At 47.2% G+C, this 27,550-nt stretch overlaps 1 protein-coding gene across 1 annotated transcript in view; it reads left to right on the top strand.

Annotated features, from left to right (window-relative positions):
• Nucleotides 1-420: 420 nt before the first annotated feature.
• The window catches only part of LOC138657566 (killer cell lectin-like receptor subfamily G member 1), a 179,703-nt gene continuing 152,573 nt past the window's right edge, over nucleotides 421-27,550 (top strand). Inside the window, exons 1-2 of the mRNA XM_069745329.1 lie at nucleotides 421-553; nucleotides 24,236-24,328. Coding sequence (XP_069601430.1) covers nucleotides 481-553; nucleotides 24,236-24,328 — 166 coding nt within the window. The 5' untranslated portion in view covers nucleotides 421-480. The remainder of the gene's footprint in view (nucleotides 554-24,235; nucleotides 24,329-27,550) is intronic.

Raw genomic sequence — 27,550 nt, 5'->3', positions numbered from 1 at the left:
CAGAAGCTTCACAGATTTGTCAATAAAAATGCAACAAGTTATGGGATGTTTGTAATTATCCGTTATTTGTCAGCAACGTGGATTTTACAGAGGCAAAGCTGGACCTCCTGATCTGGACGGACCTTCCTGTCTGGAACTCAGATGATTACTCAGAGCTGAAACACATTGTTAGTTAAGACAATTTTCCTCCTGCACTGAAACAATATTGTGTTAATATTTTTTGTAAAAATTGTTGCAATGACTAACAATCACACAGAATGTCTACAACCTTTTGGTGCAGCTGATTCCCCTCGAGCTGAAGGTGAAGATGCTTTCGCTTCTGCTGTGAGTTGGGCCTTTAATATTTATGGTGCTCATACCACAGAATGTAACTTGTATTGTCCCATGTTCGGCTTTCACATCCGCATCGCTCTGCATTGGAGATTCGGAGAAGGTTCGCCTCTCATAGTCTCACTTCTGAACAGCGCTGGAGAAGATATCATGGCAGAGAATATCACCTATGCTGAGATGAACCTGACCACTGGCATAGGGAAAGGACAGAAGACAAATACAGGTGAGAGGCAACTATAAGAGGATGACCATGCTGGGATCAGGCCCAGACATACAAAGGTCATGCTGCACACTCTCTGAATGCTGCATGTTATTAAATCAATTCCTGAGGGGTGAAGAAATATAATATGTGCGCCCCCTGGTCCTTGGTTTGGTGGCCTCTATGGGAGCAGTGAAGACTCGTCTCAGATTGGTCTTAGTGATGTGAGCCTGAACTTATGGCACTAACAGGCCAGTAAGAAGCGGAAGAGTAAGTGGTCACTCGGTCAGTCTCTTCGCTGCTTGTCACATCTACCACGAGCACAAGGGAGAAGTTTTCTGAGTAAAGCCTCAAATTCCCAGCATCTTCACCCTGTGGTGAAAAATGAAACTTGTTGGATCCAAAGCAAAATGTCCAAGAACTATTGGAACGGCCGCCAGGGCCGTGGGGTACTCGGTACCAGGTCTGGTACTCAAAGGGGGATGTCACGGCGGAGGCGACCCAGTCCTTGGCCCTGGGCGTCCATGTGAAAGGGAATGTCCTAAATGGGGTTTTGAATAATAAAAGTTTGTGACGCCACCTGTGGTGTTCGGTAAGTTGGGACTGACACTGCTTAAAGGGGTGCTCTGAGGTGATGTTATGGCAGCTAAGATGGTATAACTTCCCACAGGTGAAGTTGGGTCCCCAGGGCTCCCGGTGTGTAGCTGGAGATGGTGGGCAGTGTATAAATAAAAGGAGGACACAGGTTTGCAGTCACTTTACCTGGTTTACTGAAGACTTCAGGCTGCCACAGTCCAGGGTCCCGGATTACAGGTACAGGCAGGCCAGCTTGGAAGTGAGTTCAGAGTCCCCTTTACTAGGTGGAGTTAGAAGCCTTCCTACCAGCACTGTGGTGTAGTGCCTTGCTGCCTGTGGCTTCTGTCCTTCATAAAGGTGGGACACTAACCCGTATGACAGATGGCTCGAGCCTTTTTACAGGGTCTCTATTATGACCCGGGCTCTATGCGCCACTGTGTCTTCTGGGTATTAGGGCTGACAGGTGACGTGTAGTCCAGCTGTCCTGCTGGTTTCTGCTGTGCCTCCTAGAATCCGACACAACCTTGGTCTTCCGGCTACCGGAATCTGCACTCTGAAAGGAGGTAGCTCAGACGCATCTATTCTCCACAAATGTCACTCTCCTGTGCTTTGCTCTCCTGCACGCTCACTACAAGCCGTTCTTCCTTCTGTGCTATCTCTATCCAGGAGCTGCAGCACCCTCTTGGCTGCACGGCCCCTCTGCTTCCTTCTCCTCTGTCTCTCTGACAGGAACTGGCTAACTTTCCCTCCAAGCTAGAATATACAGTGGGGCAAAAAGGTATTTAGTCAGTCAGCAATAGTGCAAGTTCCACCACTTAAAAAGATGAGAGGCGTCTGTAATTTACATCATAGGTAGACCTCAACTATGGGAGACAAACTGAGAAAAAAAAATCCAGAAAATCACATTGTCTGTTTTTTTAACATTTTATTTGCATATTATGGTGGAAAATAAGTATTTGGTCAGAAACAAAATTTCATCTCAATACTTTGTAATATATCCTTTGTTGGCAATGACAGAGGTCAAACGTTTTCTGTAAGTCTTCACAAGGTTGCCACACACTGTTGTTGGTATGTTGGCCCATTCCTCCATGCAGATCTCCTCTAGAGCAGTGATGTTTTTGGCTTTTCGCTTGGCAACACGGACTTTCAACTCCCTCCAAAGGTTTTCTATAGGGTTGAGATCTGGAGACTGGCTAGGCCACTCCAGGACCTTGAAATGCTTCTTACGAAGCCACTCCTTCGTTGCCCTGGCGGTGTGCTTTGGATCATTGTCATGTTGAAAGACCCAGCCACGTTTCATCTTCAATGCCCTTGCTGATGGAAGGAGGTTTGCACTCAAAATCTCACGATACATGGCCCCATTCATTCTTTCATGTACCCGGATCAGTCGTCCTGGCCCCTTTGCAGAGAAACAGCCCCAAAGCATGATGTTTCCACCACCATGCTTTTCAGTAGGTATGGTGTTTGATGGATGCAACTCAGTATTCTTTTTCCTCCAAACACAACAAGTTGTGTTTCTACCAAACAGTTTCAGTTTGGTTTCATCAGACCATAGGACATTCTCCCAAAACTCCTCTGGATCATCCAAATGCTCTCTAGCAAACTTCAGACGGGCCCGGACATGTACTGGCTTAAGCAGTGGGACACGTCTGGCACTGCAGGATCTGAGTCCATGGTGGCGTAGTGTGTTACTTATGGTAGGCCTTGTTACATTGGTCCCAGCTCTCTGCAGTTCATTCACTAGGTCCCCCCGCGTGGTTCTGGGATTTTTGCTCACCGTTCTTGTGATCATTCTGACCCCACGGGGTGGGATTTTGCGTGGAGCCCCAGATCGAGGGAGATTATCAGTGGTCTTGTATGTCTTCCATTTTCTAATTATTGCTCCCACTGTTGATTTCTTCACTCCAAGCTGCTTGGCTATTGCAGATTCAGTCTTCCCAGCCTGGTGCAGGGCTACAATTTTGTTTCTGGTGTCCTTTGACAGCTCTTTGGTCTTCACCATAGTGGAGTTTGGAGTCAGACTGTTTGAGGGTGTGCACAGGTGTCTTTTTATACTGATAACAAGTTTAAACAGGAGCCATTACTACAGGTAATGAGTGGAGGAAAGAGGAGACTCTTAAAGAAGAAGTTACAGGTCTGTGAGAGCCAGAAATCTTGATTGTTTGTTTCTGACCAAATACTTATTTTCCACCATAATATGCAAATAAAATGTTAAAAAAACAGACAATGTGATTTTCTGGATTTTTTTTTCTCAGTTTGTCTCCCATAGTTGAGGTCTACCTATGATGTAAGTTACAGACGCCTCTCATCTTTTTAAGTGGTGGAACTTGCAGTATTGCTGACTGACTAAATACTTTTTTGCCCCACTGTATATATAGGGAAGCCACCCATAAGCTGGATCAGAGTTCCCCCTTCTGGCCTGGAGTGTGAACATGTTGTATGCTTGTGGTACCTAATAAAGAAGGTCCTCGCTCACTTACAAGAATTACTTCACTCTCCCCATGAGGAAAGCAATGCCACTGTAACAACTAGGACCCTGGGGTGTTACACTATCATGGGTCTTTATTAATATTGGCCTTCTCCTAAGGGCAAATGGACATTGTCGGCCACCGTAGGCTCCAGGGTGAGTGTGAACTCAATGCCTGCAGCCACTAAAATAACTTTCCTGCCTGATCCTCTAACCGGCACACGGGTCCCAATACACTAAGTATGATCAGCTATGGAGGCAACATCCTGTTCTGTTGGCCACCAATAAACTCCACCACACCCGGTCCTGGATGTGTAGAAAGGGCAAGAGCGATGTGGTGAATGTGGTGATCGACAGGGCCGAACTTCACTTATAAAGTGTCAGACGTTGTGAAAGATCTCAGAACTTCCAGTTTCATGTCTAAAAGGAACAAAGGGTTCAGAGGACATGGACTGAAAGTGCAAGTGTGAGCAAGAAAGAGCCTGCTGGGTGGGCAACATCTCTGTATCATAGCTGGTGGTTTGCCCCCAGATACAGTATATAAGTAACAGGTCACTGTGGATATCACTGTTATTATGGGGGCACTGTGGATATCACTGTTATTATGGGACACTGTGAATATCACTGTTATTATGGGGGCACTGTGGATATCACTGTTATTATGGGGGCACTGTGGATATCACTGTTATTATGGGGGCACTGTGGATATGCTACATGGCTGTGTTATATGCTACGTGGGCTGTGTTATATGCTACGTGGGCTGTGTTATATGCTACGTGGGCTGTGTTATATGCTACGTGGCTGTGCTATATTCTATGTGGGCTGTTATATACTACATGGTACGTGGGCTGTGTTTATATATGCTACATGGCTGTGCTATATTTCTCTGCTGTATCTGTGCATCATGAATCGTGGTATGTGTTAAAGGGGGGGCGCACTGAGACTCTTTCGCCCGGGGCCCTCAAAAACCTGGAGCCGGCCCTGCTAGTACTTGTGTTGTTCCTGATGATCTCCACCCTGAGATCCTGACTGAACATTTCCTTCCATGTTAGATTATTGAACTCACAGCCTTTAGTCTTGTTTCTTTCCACCGGCTACTTATCCTCAAGTTTCTACTGCTGCTACCCTGTACCGACCACTTGCTATCTACTGACTACAATTCCGGCTTATCATGCCAACTACACTGCTGCTCCATGTAATGATGTCTGGTGATTACCTGACTACGCTACTTGTTGCTTCTGCCCCTAGTGGTGGCAATATCACTACTCCAACACATGTCAGCCCATTACAGAGTTTCTCATTAAGGGAGTGGTTGAGGGCACAGGTGAAGGTGGAGGATGTATTAGATACAGAGGTTTGTCCCTCAAGTCTTGGGGATTCAAAGACTTGTGGAGCAGCCCCTTGACCTACTGTCCCTACAGCCCCCATTGCACCCAGTCCCCAGTCAGCCAGATGTAACGCCCTTGGCCATGTTTCCTCATCCAGGTGTCAGTGGTGAAATGCACTTTGGCAGACATAGATTTTTTTCAGGGAAAAGGTCATGTTGTCTGTGACATGCTGGTGTAGTGCACAGCTTTCTTAGAAAACTAATGGGTAACTGGTACTGGGGGACTGCCATGGTCATCAAATTTGGAAACCGTCTGTATCCACCAGGCGTAAAGGCAGCATTTCCATGGCCAACAGATTGGAACTGGTGGATTTCAAGCTCTTAGCTTTGGCATGTGTAGGAGGAAACATTCTTTTACGTGACCACAACTGTGGATTTGAGGGCTGGCTGATGTGCTGAGAGATGGTGGAGTACTGAGAACAGGAAAATCCGCCGGACTATGAGTGAGGTGAAGGCAGATATGTTAAGGTGGAATGAGAAAAATGTGTTGTGCTAAGTGACACAAAAGCAGCAGTCATGTCTACTTCCATAACAGCTCACAGGCCCTCACTCACCCAGACTGAAGGGGGTAAACTAGTGGAGTTTCTGCGGATGGAAACCCATGTGAGAATACTTGGCATGGTGGTGGCAGAGGAAGAATCTGCAGATGTGATGATGGGATAGCTGATTGGCTAAGCCCTCTAGTCAGTATTTAATTGTAGTGAGATTCCCAGACTCAGGTATGTTGATCGTGCATGTGTCAGTTCATGCATGTAGTTGTCAAATTATTGCAATTTTTGCCTTTAGTGCCTCTTTTTCTCAAATTTGGCTGATAACATGAGTTGGGTCATCCTTTGCAGTCTCAAAAAAGGCCCAGGCTATTCAACCCTTGCCACCCCTGCGAACTGTACACTCATGACCGGTCCTGGCCACAGCCAGAGTTGGGGCTGAGGATGCAGTGCTTGTCGGGTTTGCATCACTTTGTGTCCTTGCGGGAAGCTGCAACGTAACCTCCTCGTCTTCTTCCTCCCCCACCTCCACTGCTGAGCTACTCATCTGCGTACTTCTGGGCTCACACTGTTATAATCCGGTGACCTTGGAGCTGCATGAGAACTTTCACTGGAGAAAGTGGCCACTAGAGTTGAGCGACCTTGACCTTTTTAGAGTCGAGCCGGGTTTTGCGAAACCCGACTATGTCCAAAGTCGGGTCGAGTGAAATCGGCCGATTATGACGTAAAGTCGGGATCGACCGAAACACGAAACCCAATGCAAGTCAATGGGGCAGCATAGTCGGCAGTGAGTGGGGGCCAGGAAAACACCTAGAGTGCCCATTTTAATGTCAAAACCATCCATTCTTCTTAATGAAGCTTGTCAAGCGTAATTTACCTTATAATAATTGGAAGGCATTTGAAATTGGGGGTCATTTGGCTAAAGTTGTGGGGGGTAGGGCTGGTTCAAGTAATTAGTGGGCCCAGGAAATCTGGACCACGTCACGGCAGTGGAGCAGGGAGAGGTAAGTATTTCAACTTTGCAAGTGCTGTGAACCTGAGCAAGCAGGGGGGGCCCACTCGTTGGCATTGGCACTGGCACAGGGCCCCTCAAAGTACAGCGGTGTGTTTGCACGGCGGGGGCGCCTCCCACCGGCAGCAACACTTTTGCGTACTATGAGAGGCCCTGTGCCAGTGACGTCGCCAACTAGTATTCCTCCCCCCACCTGATGAAGGAACCTGCACTTTCATCTGCACCTTCCTCTTTGTCCCCGTGTAAGGTGGTATGGTATGCGGGAAGAGCAACCTGACTTTCAGCAGGGTCACAATGTTGTTGTGTAGCGTGCACGGGGAATGTTGCGTTATGGGTCAATGTACCAGCAGACTCATCTATCACTGGCTGGGCAATGGGCACGATGAAGTGGAAACACAGATATAGGCCCAAAGAAGAAAGTGGGCTAAATGCAGTTCAAAATTGGTAACACAGGAATAACCAGGGGGCATTGCAGTGGAGGACAACTGGAATGAGAGGCTGACACAGAGAGTAGGGCCAAATCAGTAAGTAGTCGAAATGCAGTTCAAAATTGGCAACCGTAGTAAACAGGCGGCACAGCTTTGTTCAGTGGAGGAGAACAGCAAGGAGTGGCAGACACCGATAGTAGGCCCCAAACCAACTAGTACGCCAAATGCAGTTGTTCCATTTAACCACAATTTAATGAGAGCCTGAAGATAGAAGCTCAGGAAAGGCAACCTGGGGAACACCTTGGAGTGTAACACACCATCTCTCTCCACCCCATACCCATTTTGTATGGCCTAATGCAGTGTACTTTTCTACAACTACTAAACGAGAGTCGGAAGACCGAAGCAATGGCAAGGAAACCTGGGGAACACCTTAGAGTGTAACACACCCTCTCTCTACACCCCATACCCAATTTGAAGGTCTAATGCAGTGTAGTTTCCAAGAACTACTAAACGAGAGCCGGAAGATCGAAGCTCAGGAAAAGCAACCTGGGGAACACCTTGGAGTGTAACACACCCTCTCGCTACACCCCATACCCAATTTGAAGGCCTAATGCAGCGTAGTTTCCAACAACTACTAAACGAGAGCCGGAAGATCGAAGCTCAGGAAAGGCAACCTGGGGAACACCTTGGAGTGTAACAAACCCTCTCTCTACACCCCATACCCAATTTGTAGGCCTAATGCAGCGTAGTTTCCGACAACTACTAAACGAGAGCCGGAATATCGAAGCTCAGGAAAGGCAACCTGGGGAACACCTTGGAGTGTAACACACCCTCTCTCTACACCCCATACCCAATTTGTAGGCCTAATGCAGCGTAGTTTCCGACAACTACTAAACGAGAGCCGGAATATCGAAGCTCAGGAAAGGCAACCTGGGGAACACCTTGGAGTGTAACACACCCTCTCTCTACACCCCATACCCAATTTGAAGGCCTAATGCAGTGTAGTTTCCAAGAACTACTAAACGAGAGCCGGAAGATCGAAGCTCAGGAAAGGCAACCTGGGGAACACCTTGGAGTGGAACACACCATCTCTCTACACCCCATACCCAATTTGAAGGCCTAATGCAGCGTAGTTTCCAACAACTACTAAACGAGAGCCGGTAGATCGAAGCTCAGGAAAGGCAACCTGGGGAACACCTTGGAGTGTAACACAACGTCTCTCTACACCACGGAAGGGATGATTCTTAGGAAGGAAAGCTGTTGGAAATAAGCATTGCGCGTCCGAGGGTGATTAGATTCTTATTAGGTATATACTCACCCTCGGACGCGCCCTGCTTCTTTATTTGGAATGAATGTTTATTTGCAATGTGGTGTTGACTTTCTCTATTATTTTGGTAATTAATGATTTTATTATTTTCATTATTTTGCATCTTATCGGCAATAATATAAAGAAGACGCGACAGGACAACACTCGGTGGATGCCATATGTGTGTTTTCAATTTAAAAAACCTTTCAGTTAACTACTTGCAGGAGAAAGTAATTGTAGCTGGTGGCCATTTTTAGTACTGTACCAGATTTTAGCTGTTTGTTTGTTTTTAATGTCAAAATGTCTGCATTTGATATCTCACCAGTATTTTCTTTTTTATAAGCAAAATCCTTTTTTTTTTATTTTATGATGTTGGTTCAAGGGGTACACGGGCAGCAGTAGACAGGTCAGTGGAGGCCTAGTGGAAGGAGGGACCGCAGACAGGCTTCGAAGCCCTAACATAATAAATTGGGCTGCCTGTAGGCAATTTAAAATTGGTTCCAGGGGAACACGGGCAGCAGTAGACAGGTCAGTGGAGGCCTAGAGGAAGGAGGGACCGCAGATGCGCCAATGTTTCCCCCATACCAAATTTGTAGGCCTAATGCAGTGTAGTTTCCAACAACTACTAAACGAGAGCCGGAATTTCGAAGCTCAGGAAAGGCAACCTGGGGAACACCTTGGAGTGTAACACACCCTCTCTCTACACCCCATACCCAATTTGAAGGCCTAATGCAGTGTAGTTTCCAACAACTACTAAACGAGAGCCGGAATATCGAAGCTCAGGAAAGGCAACCTGGGGAACACCTTGGAGTGTAACACACCCTCTCTCTACACCCCATACCCAATTTGAAGGCCTAATGCAGTGTAGTTTCCAAGAACTACTAAACGAGAGCCGGAAGATCGAAGCTCAGGAAAGGCAACCTGGGGAACACCTTGGAGTGTAACACAACGTCTCTCTACACGACGGAAGGGCTGATTCTTAGGAAGGAAGGCTGTTGGAAATAAGCATTGCGCGTCCGAGGGTGATTAGATTCTTATTAGGTATATACTCACCCTCGGACGCGCCCTGCTTCTTTATTTGGAATGAATGTTTATTTGCAATGTGGTGTTGACTTTCTCTATTATTTTGGTAATTAATGATTTTATTATTTTCATTATTTTGCATCTTCTCGGCAATAATATAAAGAAGACGCGACAGGACAACACTCGGTGGATGCCATATGTGTGTTTTCAATTTAAAAAAACTTTCAGTTAACTACTTGCAGGAGAAAGTAATTGTAGCTGGTGGCCATTTTTAGTACTGTACCAGATTTTAGTTGTGTGTTTGTTTTTAATGTTAAAATGTCTGCATTTGATATCTCACCAGTATTTTCTTTTTTATAAGCAAAATACTTATTTTTATATTTTCTGATGTTGGTTCCAGGGGTACACGGCCAGCAGTGCCCTGGTCAGTGTAGTAGTAGTTGAAAGAATGGACCGCAGACAGGCTTCGAAGGCCTAACATAACAAAATTGGGCTGGCTGTAGGCACTTTAAATTGGTTCCAGGGGTACATGGGCAGCAGTGTATGGTCAGTGGAAGTCTAGTGGAAGGAGTGACGGCAGACAGTCTTCGAAGGCCTAACATAACAAAATTGGGCTGACTGTAGGCACTTTTAAATTGGTTCCAGGGTAACACGGCCAGCAGTGCCCTGGTCAGTGTAGTAGTAGTTGAAAGAATGGACCGCAGACAGGCATCGAAGGCCTAAAATAAAAACACATGGCTGTTGGCAATTTTAAATTGGTTCCAGGGGTACACGGACAGCAGTGGTGTGGTCAGTGGAGGCCTAGTGGAAGGAGTGACCGCAGACAGGCATCGAAGGCCTAAAATAATAACACATGGCTGTAGGCAATTTTAAATTGGTTCCAGGGGTACACGGGCAGCAGTGACCTGGTCAGTGTAGTAGTAGTTGAAAGAATGGACCGCAGACAGGCTTCGAAGGCCTAACATAACAAACTTGGGCTGGCTGTAGGCACTTTTAAATTGGTTCCAGGGGTACACGGGCAGCAGTGGTCTGGTCAGTGGAAGTCTAGTGGAAGGAGTGACCGCAGACAGGCTTCCAAGGCCTAACATAACAAACTTGGGCTGGCTGTAGGCACTTTTAAATTGGTTCCAGGGGTACACGGGCAGCAGTGGTCTGGTCAGTGGAAGTCTAGTGGAAGGAGTGACCGCAGACAGGCTTCGAAGGCCTAACATAACAAAATTGGGCTGGCTGTAGGCACTTTAAATTGGTTCCAGGGGTACATGGGCAGCAGTGTATGGTCAGTGGAAGTCTAGTGGAAGGAGTGACGGCAGACAGTCTTCGAAGGCCTAACATAACAAAATTGGGCTGACTGTAGGCACTTTTAAATTGGTTCCAGGGTAACACGGCCAGCAGTGCCCTGGTCAGTGTAGTAGTAGTTGAAAGAATGGACCGCAGACAGGCATCGAAGGCCTAAAATAAAAACACATGGCTGTTGGCAATTTTAAATTGGTTCCAGGGGTACACGGACAGCAGTGGTGTGGTCAGTGGAGGCCTAGTGGAAGGAGTGACCGCAGACAGGCATCGAAGGCCTAAAATAATAACACATGGCTGTAGGCAATTTTAAATTGGTTCCAGGGGTACACGGGCAGCAGTGACCTGGTCAGTGTAGTAGTAGTTGAAAGAATGGACCGCAGACAGGCTTCGAAGGCCTAACATAACAAACTTGGGCTGGCTGTAGGCACTTTTAAATTGGTTCCAGGGGTACACGGGCAGCAGTGGTCTGGTCAGTGGAAGTCTAGTGGAAGGAGTGACCGCAGACAGGCTTCCAAGGCCTAACATAACAAACTTGGGCTGGCTGTAGGCACTTTTAAATTGGTTCCAGGGGTACACGGGCAGCAGTGACCTGGTCAGTGTAGTAGTAGTTGAAAGAATGGACCGCAGACAGGCTTCGAAGGCCTAACATAACAAACTTGGGCTGGCTGTAGGCACTTTTAAATTGGTTCCAGGGGTACACGGGCAGCAGTGGTCTGGTCAGTGGAAGTCTAGTGGAAGGAGTGACCGCAGACAGGCTTCCAAGGCCTAACATAACAAACTTGGGCTGGCTGTAGGCACTTTTAAATTGGTTCCAGGGGTACACGGGCAGCAGTGGTCTGGTCAGTGGAAGTCTAGTGGAAGGAGTGACCGCAGACAGGCTTCGAAGGCCTAACATAACAAAATTGGGCTGGCTGTAGGCACTTTAAATTGGTTCCAGGGGTACATGGGCAGCAGTGTATGGTCAGTGGAAGTCTAGTGGAAGGAGTGACGGCAGACAGTCTTCGAAGGCCTAACATAACAAAATTGGGCTGACTGTAGGCACTTTTAAATTGGTTCCAGGGTAACACGGCCAGCAGTGCCCTGGTCAGTGTAGTAGTAGTTGAAAGAATGGACCGCAGACAGGCATCGAAGGCCTAAAATAAAAACACATGGCTGTTGGCAATTTTAAATTGGTTCCAGGGGTACACGGACAGCAGTGGTGTGGTCAGTGGAGGCCTAGTGGAAGGAGTGACCGCAGACAGGCATCGAAGGCCTAAAATAATAACACATGGCTGTAGGCAATTTTAAATTGGTTCCAGGGGTACACGGGCAGCAGTGACCTGGTCAGTGTAGTAGTAGTTGAAAGAATGGACCGCAGACAGGCTTCGAAGGCCTAACATAACAAACTTGGGCTGGCTGTAGGCACTTTTAAATTGGTTCCAGGGGTACACGGGCAGCAGTGGTCTGGTCAGTGGAAGTCTAGTGGAAGGAGTGACCGCAGACAGGCTTCCAAGGCCTAACATAACAAACTTGGGCTGGCTGTAGGCACTTTTAAATTGGTTCCAGGGGTACACGGGCAGCAGTGGTCTGGTCAGTGGAAGTCTAGTGGAAGGAGTGACCGCAGACAGGCTTCGAAGGCCTAACATAACAAAATTGGGCTGGCTGTAGGCACTTTAAATTGGTTCCAGGGGTACATGGGCAGCAGTGTATGGTCAGTGGAAGTCTAGTGGAAGGAGTGACGGCAGACAGTCTTCGAAGGCCTAACATAACAAAATTGGGCTGACTGTAGGCACTTTTAAATTGGTTCCAGGGTAACACGGCCAGCAGTGCCCTGGTCAGTGTAGTAGTAGTTGAAAGAATGGACCGCAGACAGGCATCGAAGGCCTAAAATAAAAACACATGGCTGTTGGCAATTTTAAATTGGTTCCAGGGGTACACGGACAGCAGTGGTGTGGTCAGTGGAGGCCTAGTGGAAGGAGTGACCGCAGACAGGCATCGAAGGCCTAACATAACAAAATTGGGCTGGCTGTAGGCACTTTAAATTGGTTCCAGGGGTACACGGGCAGCAGTGGTCTGGTCAGTGGAAGTCTAGTGGAAGGAGTGACGGCAGACAGTCTTCGAAGGCCTAACATAACAAAATTGGGCTGACTGTAGGCACTTTTAAATTGGTTCCAGGGTAACACGGCCAGCAGTGCCCTGGTCAGTGTAGTAGTTGTAGAAAGAAGGGACCGCAGACAGGCTTCGAAGGCCTAACATAACAAAAATGTCAAAACAATGGTATTGTCAGTGCCAGGCATTGAAGGATGTCAGCGCCTAGACTACACATTGGTGAAGCTGTGAGAGATAATTTTGCTAGTGGTAGAGCACTGTTTGAGCTGGGGGGGGGAACTGTCTTGTGGCCGGCGTTACAGGCACAGGGCCCCTCATATTACAACGGTGTGTCTGACGTTGGGTGCGCACCACCACCGCCAGAGACACTTTATTGTACTATGAGGGACCCAGTGGCAGTGCCGTCGACCAAAAGCGGCCACACCCACCTCTTCAGACAAACAGCACTCTCAAGGGTCCAAGCGCAAAGTGGCGATAGCACGGCCCCGTGTGGGGAGTTTGGCCATTTCGTGAGGTGGAAACATGTCGTATGCTGGACAATCAGGTGAAGAAAATTACGAGATTGGAAAAGTCATTCAGAATAGTCCACAGGCAAGACCTTTTCATAGGAAAGCTAGGTGTCAGCCGGGCAGGGTGGGGCAAAAGATTTTGAAATCCAGTTGTGGTTCATTTTAATGAAGGTTAGATCATCTACATTTTGGGTAGCCAGACGAGTCCTTTTTTCTGTTAGTATTGAACCTGCAGCACTGAATACTCTTTCTGATAGGACACTAGCTGCCGGGCAAGCAAGCTCCTGCAATGCATATTCTGCCAATTCTGGCCAGGTGTCTAATTTGGATGCCCAGTAATCAAATGGGAATGACGGTTGAGGGAGAACGTCGATAAGGGATGAAAAATAGTTTGTAACCATACTGGACAAATGTTGTCTCCTGTCACTTTGAATTGATGCTGCAGTACCTGTCCTGTCTGCGGTCATAGAAAAATCACTCCACAACCTGGTCAGAAAACCCCTCTGGCCAACGCCACTTCTGATTTCTGCCCCTCTAACACCTCTGGTCTGCTGGCCCCTGGAGCTCGTGTGAGAACGATCACGGGCGCTGTGTGCAGGGAATGCCAGAAGCAAACGGTCAACAAGAGTTGATTGTTTTGTTGCTAATATTAGTTCCAAGTTCTCATGTGGCATAATATTTTGCAATTTGCCTTTATAGCGAGGATCAAGGAGGCAGGCCAACCAGTAATCGTCATCGTTCATCATTTTTGTAATGCGTGTGTCCCTTTTGAGGATACGCAAGACATAATCCGCCATGTGGGCCAAAGTTCCCGTTGTCAAATCTGCGGTTGTGCTTGGTTGAGGGGCAGTTGCAGGCAAATCTACGTCACTTGTGTCCCTCAAAAAACCAGAACCCGGCCTTGCCACGCCACCAATTTCCCGTGCCCCCGGGAAAGCTTCCTCATTAAAAATATACTCATCCCCATCATCCTCCTCATCCTCCACCTCCTCTTCGCCCGGTACCTCGTCATGTACACTGCCCTGACCAGACAATCGCTGACTGTCATCAAGGCTTTCCTCTTCCTCTGGTGCAGACGCCTGATCCTTTATGTGCGTCAAACTTTGCATCAGCAGACGCATTAGGGGGATGCTCATGCTTATTATGGCGTTGTCTGCACTAACCAGCCGTGTGCATTCCTCAAAACACTGAAGGACTTGACACATGTCTTGAATCTTCGACCACTGCACACCTGACAACTCCATGTCTGCCATCCTACTGCCTGCCCGTGTATGTGTATCCTCCCACAAAAACATAACAGCCCGCCTCTGTTCGCACAGTCTCTGAAGCATGTGCAGTGTTGAGTTCCACCTTGTTGCAACGTCTATGATTAGGCGATGCTGGGGAAGGTTCAAAGAACGCTGATAGGTCTGCATACGGCTGGAGTGTACAGGCGAACGGCGGATATGTGCGCAAAGTCCACGCACTTTGAGGAGCAGGTCGGATAACCCCGGATAACTTTTCAGGAAGCACTGCACCACCAGGTTTAAGGTGTGAGCCAGGCAAGGAATGTGTTTCAGTTGGGAAAGGGAGATGGCAGCCATGAAATTCCTTCCGTTATCACTCACTACCTTGCCTGCCTCAAGATCTACAGTGCCCAGCCACGACTGCGTTTCTTGCTGCAAGAACTCGGACAGAACTTCCGCGGTGTGTCTATTGTCGCCCAAACACTTCATAGCCAATACAGCCTGCTGACGTATGCCAGTAGCTGCCCCATAATGGGAGACCTGGTGTGCAACAGTGGCAGGTGCGGATGGAGTGTTTGTGCGACTGCGGTCTGTGGACGAGCTCTTGCTTCTGCAGGAGGACGAGGAGGAGGAGGAGGAGGGGGTGCGAACGGCTACAGACAACTGTTTACTAGACCGTGGGCTAGGCAGAACTGTCCCAAACTTGCTGTCCCCTGTGGACCCTGAATCCACCACATTTACCCAGTGTGCCGTGATGGACACGTAACGTCCCTGGCCATGCCTACTGGTCCATGCATCTGTTGTCAGGTGCACCTTTGTGCTCACAGATTGCCTGAGTGCATGGACGATGCGCTCTTTAACATGCTGGTGGAGGGCTGGGATGGCTTTTCTGGAAAAAAAGTGTCGACTGGGTAGCTCGTAGCGTGGTACAGCGTAGTCCATCAGGTCTTTGAAAGCTTCGCTTTCAACTAACCGGTAGGGCATCATCTCTAACGAGATTAGTCTAGCTATGTGGGCGTTCAAACCCTGTGTACGCGGATGCGAGGCTAAGTATTTCCTTTTTCTAACCATAGTCTCATGTAGGGTGAGCTGGACTGGAGAGCTGGAGATCGTGGAACTAGCGGGGGTGCCGGTGGACATGGCAGACTGAGAGACGGTGGGAGATGGTATTGTTGCCGCTGGTGCCCTAGATGCAGTGTTTCCTACTACGAAACTGGTGATTCCCTGACCCTGACTGCTTTGGCCTGGCAAAGATACCTGCACAGATACAGCAGGTGGTGCGCTAAATGGTGGTCCTACACTGCCGGAAGGGATGTTGCGTTGATGACTAGCTTCATTGGCCGAGGGTGCAACAACCTTAAGGGACGTTTGGTAGTTAGTCCAAGCTTTCAAATGCATGGTGGTTAAATGTCTATGCATGCAACTAGTATTGAGACTTTTCAGATTCTGACCTCTGCTTAAGGAAGTAGAACATTTTTGACAGATGACTTTGCGCTGATCAATTGGATGTTGTTTAAAAAAATACCAGACTGCACTCTTTCTAGCATCGGATACCTTTTCAGGCATTGCAGACTGAGCTTTAACCGGATGGCCACGCTGTCCTCCACCAGGTTTTGGCTTTGCCACGCGTTTTGGGCAAGATACGGGCCCGGCAGATGGAACCTGTGGCGATGTTGATGCCTGCTGCGGCCCCTCCTCCTCCTCTGCTTCAGAACTGCTGCCGCCTGCACCCTGTTCCCCCAATGGCTGCCAATCGGGGTCAAGAACTGGGTCATCTAATAACTCTTCTTGTACCTCCTGCGCAACTTCGTCTGTGTCACCGTGTCGTTCGGTGGTATAGCGTTCGTGATGGGGCAACATAGTCTCATCAGGGTCTGATTCTTGATCAGCACCCTGCGAGGGCAATGTTGTGGTCTGAGTCAAAGGACCAGCATAGTAGTCTGGCTGTGGCTGTGCGTCAGTGCACTCCATGTCAGATTCAATTTGTAATGGGCATGGACTGTTAACTGCTTCACTTTCTAAGCCAGGGACGGTATGTGTAAAGAGCTCCATGGAGTAACCCGTTGTGTCGCCTGCTGCATTCTTCTCTGTTGTTGTTTTTGCTGAAGAGGACAAGGAAGTGACTTGTCCCTGACCGTGAACATCCACTAACGACGCGCTGCTTTTACTTTTACCAGTTTCACGAGATGAGGCAAAAGAGCTAGAGGCTGAGTCAGCAAGATAAGCCAAAACTTGCTCTTGCTGCTCCGGCTTTAAAAGCGGTTTTCCTAATCCCAGAAAAGGGAGCGTTCGAGGCCTTGTGTAGCCGGACGACGAACCTGGCTCCACAGCTCCAGACTTAGGTGCAATATTTTTTCCCCCACGACCACCTGATGCTCCACCACTACCACTACCCTCATTACCAGCTGACAATGAACGCCCCCGGCCACGACCTCTTCCACTAGACTTCCTCATTGTTTTAAAAACGTAACCAAACTAACGTTATTTGTTGCAGTCACACAACTTACACGGTGAGCTATAACTTCAGTATGATTTAGCTACCCCTTTACAGGTTGGTGAGACCACAGCGAAAATCAGGCCCAATGTTACACACTCTTTTTTTGGTGGCTGCAAATTAGAGAGATGCCCCACACGCAGGACTGTCACTGAAGCACAAATGTTAATATTAATGTCACACTATTATTTTTTTTTTATTTTTATTTTTTTCAGGAACACTTTAGAAACCCCCCCAAAAAAAAAAAAAAGATTTTTGCAGGGAGAATTTAGAAAACAAATGTAACAAACTATATGCTTTCTATGGGCCACTGAGTGAGAGATGACGCACACAGGAATCAGGAGTGGCACACAAGCCCAGAGGCCAATATTTTTCTACCAATGATTGATGGAGTTATTTTCTCTGGTAGATTTTGGAACCCAAATCAAGGAAAAAAAATGTAGGCTTTCTATGGACCACAATTGGAGAGAGAGAGAGAGAGAGAGAGAGAGATGGCACACCCAGGAGTCAAGACTGGCACACAAGCAGAAAGGCCAATATTAATCTCCCACTGTTTTTTTTTTTTTTTTTTTTTTTTTCAGGGAGACTTTAGAAAAAAAAATAATAAAAAAAATATGATTTTATCAGGAAGAATTTAGAAACCAAATAAAATAAAATGATTTTTTCAGGGAGAATTTATAAAACAAATAAAAACAAAAATAGGCGTTCTATGGCCCACTGACTGAGAGATGACGCACACAGGAGTCAGGAGTGGCACACAAACCCAGAGGCCAATATTTTTCTACCAATGATTGATGTAGTTATTTTCTCTGGTACATTTTAGAACCCAAATCAAGGAAAAAAAATATAGGCTTTCTATGGACCACAATTGGAGAGAGAGAGAGAGAGAGAGAGAGAGAGAGAGAGATGGCACACCCAGGAGTCAAGACTGGCACACAAGCAGAAAGGCCAATATTAATCTCCCACTGTTTTTTTTGGTTGTTTTTTTTTTTTTTTTTTCAGGGAGACTTTAGAAAAAAAAATAATAAAAAAAATATGATTTTATCAGGAAGAATTTAGAAACCAAATAAAATAAAATGATTTTTTCTGGGAGAATTTATAAAACAAATAAAACCAAAAATAGGCGTTCTATGGCCCACTGACTGAGAGATGACGCACCCAGGAGTCAAGACTGGCACACAAGCAGAAAGGCCAATATTAATCTCCCACTGTTTTTTTTTTTTTTTTTCAGGGAGACTTTAGAAAAAAAAATAATAAAAAAAATGTGATTTTATCAGGAAGAATTTAGAAACCAAATAAAATAAAATGATTTTTTCAGGGAGAATTTATAAAACAAATAAAACCAAAAATAGGCATTCTATGGCCCACTGACTGAGAGATGACGCACCCAGGAGTCAAGACTGGCACACAAGCAGAAAGGCCAATATTAATCTCCCACTGTTTTTTTTTTTTTTTTTCAGGGAGACTTTAGAAAAAAAAATAATAAAAAAAATGTGATTTTATCAGGAAGAATTTAGAAACCAAATAAAATAAAATGATTTTTTCTGGGAGAATTTATAAAACAAATAAAACCAAAAATAGGCGTTCTATGGCCCACTGACTGAGAGATGACGCACCCAGGAGTCAAGACTGGCACACAAGCAGAAAGGCCAATATTAATCTCCCACTGTTTTTTTTTTTTTTTTCAGGGAGACTTTAGAAAAAAAAATAATAAAAAAAATGTGATTTTATCAGGAAGAATTTAGAAACCAAATAAAATAAAATGATTTTTTCTGGGAGAATTTATAAAACAAATAAAACCAAAAATAGGCGTTCTATGGCCCACTGACTGAGAGATGACGCACCCAGGAGTCAAGACTGGCACACAAGCAGAAAGGCCAATATTAATCTCCCACTGTTTTTTTTTTTTTTTTCAGGGAGACTTTAGAAAAAAAAATAATAAAAAAATGTGATTTTATCAGGAAGAATTTAGAAACCAAATAAAATAAAATGATTTTTTCAGGGAGAATTTAGAAAACAAATAAAACCAAAAATAGGCGTTCTATGGCCCACTGACAGAGAGAGAGAGAGAGAGATGGAACGCTTAGTACTGGCACACAAGCCCAAAGGGCAATATTAATCTCCCTTTTTTTTTCCAGGGAGAATTTCTAAAACCCAAAAAAAAAAAAAAATAGGCTTTCTATGGCCCACTATTTGTGAGAGAGATGGGACGCTCAGGACTGGCACAGATGGCACGCTCAGGACTGGCACAGAAGCCCAGAGGCCAATATTAATCTCCCTTTTTTTCTGGTAGAATTTATAAAACCAAAAAAAAATTTAAATAGGCTTTCTATGGCCCACTATTTGTGAGAGAGATGGCACGCTCAGGACTGGCACAGATGGCACGCTCACAACTGGCACACAAGCCCAGAGGCCAATATTAATCTCCCTTTTTTCAGGGAAAATTTATAAAACAAAAAAAAAAAATAAATAGGCTTTCTATGGCCCACTATTTGTGAGAGAGATGGCACGCTCAGGGCTGGCACAGATGGCACGCTCAGGACTGGCACACAAGCCCAGAGGCCAATATTAATCTCCCTTTTTTTCAGGGAGAATTTATAAAACCCCCCAAAAAAATAAAATAGGCTTTCTATGGCCCACTATTTGTGAGAGAGATGGGACGCTCAGGACTGGCACAGATGGCACGCTCAGGACTGGCACAGAAGCCCAGAGGCCAATATTAATCTCCCTTTTTTTCTGGGAGAATTTATAAAACCAAAAAAAAATTTAAATAGGCTTTCTATGGCCCACTATTTGTGAGAGAGATGGCACGCTCAGGACTGGCACAGATGGCACGCTCACAACTGGCACACAAGCCCAGAGGCCAATATTAATCTCCCTTTTTTCAGGGAAAATTTATAAAACAAAAAAAAAAATTAAATAGGCTTTCTATGGCCCACTATTTGTGAGAGAGATGGCACGCTCAGGGCTGGCACAGATGGCACGCTCAGGACTGGCACACAAGCCCAGAGGCCAATATTAATCTCCCTTTTTTTCAGGGAGAATTTATAAAACCAAAAAAAAAAATTAATAGGCTTTCTATGGCCCACTATTTGTGAGAGAGATGGCACGCTCAGGGCTGGCACAGATGGCACGCTCAGGACTGGCACACAAGCCCAGAGGCCAATATTAATCTCCCTTTTTTTCAGGGAGAATTTATAAAACCCCAAAAAAAATAAAATAGGCTTTCTATGGCCCACTATTTGTGAGAGAGATGGCACACTCAGGACTGGCACACAAGCCCAAAGGCCAATATTAATCTCCCACTGTATTTTTATCAGGGAGAATTTATACACCCCACAAAAAAAAATACAGAAAAATGAAAAGGCTTTCTATGGCCCACTATGTGAGAGAGATGGCACACACAGGGATGGCACTCTAGCAGAAATGCCAAATTGCCAATCTTAATCTCCCACCAAAAAAAAAAAAAAAAAAAAAACAGGGAATGTCCTACAATTACTATCTCCCTGCCTGCAGTAATCTCAGCCAGGTATGGCAGGCAGCTACTATCTCCCTGCCTGCAGTAATCTCAGCCAGGTATGGCAGGCAGCAATAAGGAGTGGACTGATGCACAAATGAAATAAAAAGTGTGGACAAACAAAAAAGATAGCTGTGCAGAAAGGAAGGAACAAGAGGATTTGTGCTTTGAAAAAAGCAGTTGGTTTGCACAGCGGCGTACACACAGCAATGCAGCTATCAGGGAGCCTTCTAGGGCAGCCCAATGAGCTACAGCGCTGAGGGGAAAAAAAAAAAAAAAAAAAAAACTTCCACTGTCCCTGCACACCGAGGGTGGTGTTGGACAGTGCAAATCGCTGCAGCACAAGCGGTTTTGTGGTTAATGGACCCTGCCTAACGCTATCCCTGCTTCTGACAAAGCGGCAGCAACCTCTCCCTAAGCTCAGATCAGCAGCAGTAAGATGGCGGTCGGCGGGAACGCCTCTTTATAGCCCCTGTGACGTCGCAGACAGCAAGCCAATCACTGCAATGCCCTTCTCTAAGATGGTGGGGACCAGGACCTATGTCATCACGCTGCCCACACTCTGCGTTTACCTTCATTGGCTGAGAAATGGCGCTTTTCGCGTCATTGAAACGCGACTTTGGCGCGAAAGTCGCGTACCGCATGGCCGACCCCGCACAGGGGTCGGATCGGGTTTCATGAAACCCCGACTTAGCCAAAAGTCGGCGACTTTTGAAAATGTTCGACCCGTTTCGCTCAACCCTAGTGGCCACTATACTGACCGCAAACCTGAACTTAACACCGAAACTAGAAGTAGCCGTGGAGTGTACCTAACACACCTAGACACCTCGTCACAGCCGGAGGACTAAATACCCCCTAAAGATGGAAATCGGAATACTGTCTTGCCTCAGAGAAAATCCCCAAAGGATAGACAGCCCCCCACAAATATTGGCGGTGAGTCGGAGAGGAAAAAACATACACAAGCAGAAAAAACAGGATTTAGCACAGGAGGCCACTCTAGCTAGGTAGGTCAGGATAGGACAGAGTTCTGTGCGGTCAGTATTAAAACCCTTCAAAAAATCCACCGCAGAATATACAATAAACTTCCTACATCTAACTAAAGATGTAGGAGCGTATATCTGCAACTCCAGTGAAACCAACCAGACTGAGAAAACACAGACACAGTCTAATCTGGACAAAAGAAAAACAAACGAACAGTACTGAAAATAAGCACACTGCATGTGTGCCACAGGAAAAGAAACAGACACTTATCTTTGCTGAACTGGCAGATAAGCAGGAGAGGCCAGGCAGAGATCCAACACTTCCAGAGAAACATTGACAACTGGCAGGGGCTAAAGGATCCTGCACACCTAAATATCCCAGTCAGAATTGTAATTATCCGATACACCTGGCCAAGACTGCGAGTCAGAGACAACTGCATTCCCACCAACAACCACTGGAGGGAACCCAAGAGCAGAATTCACAACATCACACCAAGTAGGATCTACAACCTCATCTCTATTCTCATACTCCTCACCCTGAGAGTCACCCTCCTCCTCTTCCTGTCCTGACACCACAATACAGTCCGTGTATGCTTCTGGTATTTGAGTCTGATGAGAGTATGGATTCTGCTTGGACCCTACTTCCTCTAGCCCCAGAACCAACATGAAACATGATTGCCATCTACTGGATCACATGTTCTTTCTGGCCCTCATCTACAAGGCATACCACTGTGAGGCTGCAAAAAGAAAGGGAGTGGAGTAGCCTGTCCAATAACAGAGGTTGTCAGTGGTTTTTGGATAGGAGGAGTTGGTGCTTGTTCCTGTCCTAGCCAAAGTAATAACAAAAGCCTTAGTGGAAACGCGATGATTTACTAAACTGTGTCTAAATTTTTTGCCGACTTTGAGGAAAAATGTTTGTGAAAGCGAACACTAACATTAACACCTAACCCACGTACACGTTGAACACCAAGCCTATTCCCCTTTCCACCATGGCCTCGCTTTTCCCCACTCATGTTGTAAGTAGCCTTCCCCTCTTGTAACCTGCTGTTTCCCACCCTTAGGCCCACAGCTGTCAGTCACCTGTCACTAAGTGAACAATCACTATTTATTTTCTTAGATAGTGTGCCTGAACAGCAGTGTCATGCCTAATGATTTTTAAGTGGAAATCTGGCCTTGTGATTTATCACTGCAACACACTTTTATCATAAACGATTTGGAGTAGCTAATGGGGCCTCCGGAGACTGACACACAGTTTTAGCACAATCTAGCTTGATGCTGGAAGATCGATTCCACACAGGACAGGATCCTATCTAGCTGACAATTTCGCTTGCAGCACTAGCAGGAGCACCTTCTCTGCAATGTGACACTGAGAAAATGGCAGAAAAGCAACATGTTCCCTTTTTATATGGCCAGGGACATGTGACTTCGGCATCCAATCACAGAAGACATTGTGTCATGACTTTGTGGATGGTTTCTGCGCCCTGATTGGTTGCAGGAATCAACAGACATAAAGATGAGGGGGAAAAAAAGAGTGCACCGCTCCTCTAACCTCTCTACATGCTCCGTTAACCTCTCTACACACTCCTCTAACCTCTCTACATGCTCCTCTAACCTCTCTACACGCTCCTCTAACCTCTGTACACGCTCCTCTAACCTCTCTACACGCTCCTCTAACCTCTCTACACGCTCTTCTAACCTCTCTACACGCTCCTCTAACCTCTCTACACGCTCCTCTAACCTCTCTACATGCTCCGCTAACCTCTCTACACGCTCTTCTAACCTCTCTACACGCTCCTCTAACCTCTCTACACGCTCCTCTAACCTCTCTACACTCTCCTCTAACCTCTCTACACGCTCCTCTAACCTCTCTACACGCTCCTCTAACCTCTCTACACGCTCCTTTAACCTCTCTACACGCTCCTCTAACCTCTCTACACGCTCCTCTAACCTCTCTACATGCTCCTCTAACCTCTCTACACGCTCCGCTAACCTCTCTACACACTCCTCTAACCTCTCTACACACTCCTCTAACCTCTCTACACGCTCCGCTAACCTCTCTACACTCTCTTCTAACCTCTCTACACGCTCCTCTGACTTCTCTACACTCTCCTCTAACCTCTCTACACACTCCTCTAACCTCTCTACACGCTCCTCTAACCTCTCTACACACTCCTTTAACCTCTCTACATGCTCCTCTAACCTCTCTACACACTCCTTTAACCTCTCTACATGCTCCTCTAACCTCTCTACACACTCCTTTAACCTCTCTACATGCTCCTCTAACCTCTCTACACACTCCTTTAACCTCTCTACACGCTCCTCTAACCTCTCTACACACTCCTCTAACCTCTCTACACGCTCCTCTAACCTCTCTACACACTCCTTTAACCTCTCTACATGCTCCTCTAACCTCTCTACACGCTCCTCTAACCTCTCTACACGCTCCTCTAACCTCTCTACACACTCCTCTAACCTCTCTACACGCTCCTCTAACCTCTCCACACCGCCTCCCATCATGAAACACATTACCCCATCCCTTCCGCTCATCATACAGAACCACTATGCTAGCCAAAGTAATAACAAAAGCATTAGTGGAAATGCGTTGATTTACCCAACTGTGTCCAAACTTTTTGCCGACTTTGAGGAAAAATGTTTGTGAAAGTGAGCACGAGTCCGAATGTGCTAGCTTCATGCTGAATTTGAGATTGGCGAACGTTTTCCAAACTCCTGTAATGCTGAGGTGTAAGCACACGTACTGCGTGAATCAGATACATGGGGTATCTTGGTGTCCCTGCTGTCCTTGCTGAGAAGTACCTGTAGATATGTTACTACTGATGTGTCTGTTTGTCTATGACTGAAGGATTTCATGTAGATGCGTGGTAGAGTCATCCTGACTGATCTCTGCGCTTTAGTCCATCTGCAGGATGAAAACCTCGGAGTCACATATGCAGCGGTCAAGAGGCTTCCAAAAATCAAAAAGGAGAAATCACCAAAAAGTCAAAAAGGTAAAATGTAGGATATAAATGTGCCAGCTGTATAGAGTTTATATCCTCTGCTCCAAAACAACAATAATAATGAACAAACACAAATAAACACTCAACAGCTCACCAGACCTGCGTCGATCACATCCGGGGGCACAGAAGCTTCAGAAAGGGAAGAAGAAACGGCGACTAGAACTAAGAAATTGTCTTCCGAAATGTGTCAGAAAGTTTCATGACTTCAATGTCATTTTTGCAAAGGGGCTTCCAATAAAGTATCGTTAGAAGACAGAGTACTGATATTTCATGGTTAATAATTAATAATGGGATATAGGCATGAAATAGTACATCTACACCACAACCAGATAATATTCTGACATCATGTGGTGGGACTATCGCCTCATTTCCAATGTGAATGTTTTATAAAACAGAGCGCCTTCTAGTGACCACCCGTAATCACAAAGAGCGCCCTCTAGTGTCCACCTGTAATCACACAGAGCGCCCTCTAGTGACCACCCGTAATCACAAAGAGCGCCCTCTAGTGTCCACCTGTAATCACACAGAGCGCCCTCTAGTGACCACCCGTAATCACAAAGAGCGCCCTCTAGTGTCCACCTGTAATCACACAGAGCGCCCTCTAGTGACCACCCGTAATCACAAAGAGCGCCCTCTAGTGTCCACCTGTAATCACACAGAGCGCCCTCTAGTGTCCACCCGTAATCACACAGAGCGCCCTCTAGTGTCCACCTGTAATCACACAGAGCGCCCTCTAGTGTCCACCCGTAATCACACAGAGCGCCCTCTAGTGTCCACCTGTAATCACACACAGCGCCCTCTAGTGTCCACCTGTAATCACACAGAGCGCCCTCTAGTGTCCACCTGTAATCACACAGAGCGCCCTCTAGTGTCCACCCGTAATCACACAGAGCGCCCTCTAGTGTCCACCTGTAATCACACAGAGCGCCCTCTAGTGTCCACCTGTAATCACACAGTGCGCCCTCTAGTGTCCACCCGTAATCACACAGAGCGCCCTCTAGTGTCCATCTGTAATCACACAGAGCGCCCTCTAGTGTCCACCTGTAATCACACAGAGCGCCCTCTAGTGTCCACCCGTAATCACACAGAGCGCCCTCTAGTGTCCACCTGTAATCACACAGAGCGCCCTCTAGTGTCCACCTGTAATCACACAGTGCGCCCTCTAGTGTCCATCTGTAATCACACAGAGCGCCCTCTAGTGTCCATCTGTAATCACACAGAGCGCCCTCTAGTGTCCACCTGTAATCACACAGAGCGCCCTCTAGTGTCCACCTGTAATCACACAGAGCGCCCTCTAGTGACCACCCGTAATCACACAGAGTGCACTCTAGTGTCCACCCGTAATCACATAGAGTGCCCTCTAGTGTCCACCTGTAATCACACAGAGCGCCCTCTAGTGTCCACCTGTAATCACACAGAGCGCCCTCTAGTCTCCACCTGTAATCACACAGAGCGCCCTCTAGTGTCCACCTGTAATCACACAGAGCGCCCTCTAGTGACCACCTGTAATCACACAGTGCGCCCTCTAGTGACCACCTGTAATCACACAGTGCGCCCTCTAGTGTCCACCTCTAATCACACAGAGCGCCCTCTAGTGTCCACCTCTAATCACACAGAGCGCCCTCTAGTGTCCACCTGTAATCACACAGAGCGCCCTCTAGTGTCCACCTGTAATCACACAGAGCTCCCTCTAGTGTCCACCTGTAATCACACAGAGCGCCCTCTAGTGTCCACCTGTAATCACACAGAGCTCCCTCTAGTGTCCACCTGTAATCACACAGAACGCCCTCTAGTGTCCACCTCTAATCACAGAGCGCCCTCTAGTGTCCACCTGTAATCACACAGAGCGCCTTCTACTGTCCACCTCTAATCACAGAGCGCCCTCTAATGTCCACCTGTAATCACGCAGCGTGCCCTCTACTGTCCACCTGTAATCGTGCATAACGCCCTCTAGTGTCCACCTGTAATCGTGCAGAACGCCCTCTAGTGTCCACCTGTAATCGTTCAGAGCGCCCTCCAGTGTCCACCGGAAATAGTGCAGAGGGCCCTCTAGTGTCCACCTGTAATCACACAGTGCGCCCTCTAGTGTCCACCTGTAATCACACAGAGCGCCCTCTAGTGTCCACCTGTAATCACACAGTGCGCCCTCTAGTGTCCACCTGTAATCACACAGAGCGCCCTCTAGTCTCCACCTGTAATCACACAGAGCGCCCTCTAGTCTCCACCTGTAATCACACAGAGCGCCCTCTAGTGTCCACCTGTAATCACACAGAGCGCCCTCTAGTGTCCACCTGTAATCACACAGAGCGCCCTCTAGTGTCCACCTGTAATTGTGCATAACGCCCTCTAGTGTCCACCTGTAATCGTGCAGAACGCCCTCTAGTGTCCACCTGTAATCGTTCAGAGCGCCCTCCAGTGTCCACCAGTAATAGTGCAGAGCGCCCTCTAGTGTCCACCTGTAATAGTGCAGAGCGCCCTCTAGTGTCCACCTGTAATAGTGCAGAGCGCCCTCTAGTGTCCAACTGTAATCGTGCAGAGCGCCCTCTAGTGTCCACCTGTTATCGTGCAGAGCGCCCTCTACGGTCAGGGCCGACGTCAGCACCCGGCGTACCCAGGCAAGTGCCGGGGCCCTGGCGAGACAGGGGGCTCATTCAGGGCCGGCGTTAGGGGCAGGCAGCTGCCAGTGCCTAGGGCCCCCGCTCCCCCAGGGGCCCTCAGCTAGCGGCACATCACGCAGCTGCTATGGGGCCCCTGTGAGGCAGGGGGGGCCACCTGTCGCAAGTGCAAACTCCCCCGCCGCCGCTTTGAACTTTACTGGCTTCCGCCGGTAAAGTTCAAAGCAAATGATGGAGGAGAGAGCGTCACCTGACGCTCCCTCTGCCATCATTCCCCACTCTGCCTCTGACACTGCCGCTGCGGGTGCGCAATGATGTCATCGCGAACTCGCTGTGCCGAGACCGGAGTAGGGAGGGAGCAGCGCGGCGCGGGATTGTTGAGAGGTGAGGAGTGTTTTTTTTTTCTGTAAGTAACAGTGAGTACTGGACTATGGGGCCATTCTTGGGAGGAGGGGGCTGTGCTGTATACTACATGTCTGTGCTATATACTACATGGCTGTTCTATAAACTACATGGTTGTTCTATTTACTACATGGGCTGTTATATACTACGTGGGCTGTGTGATGCAGTGACCCCGGTTACAGCTAGGGGGCGCTGT

The sequence above is a fragment of the Ranitomeya imitator genome, chromosome 1 (assembly GCF_032444005.1).
Source record: "Ranitomeya imitator isolate aRanImi1 chromosome 1, aRanImi1.pri, whole genome shotgun sequence".
Lineage (NCBI taxonomy): Eukaryota > Metazoa > Chordata > Amphibia > Anura > Dendrobatidae > Ranitomeya > Ranitomeya imitator.
Note: the sequence above shows the minus strand (reverse complement) of the source record. Positions and strands in the feature narration are given on the sequence as shown.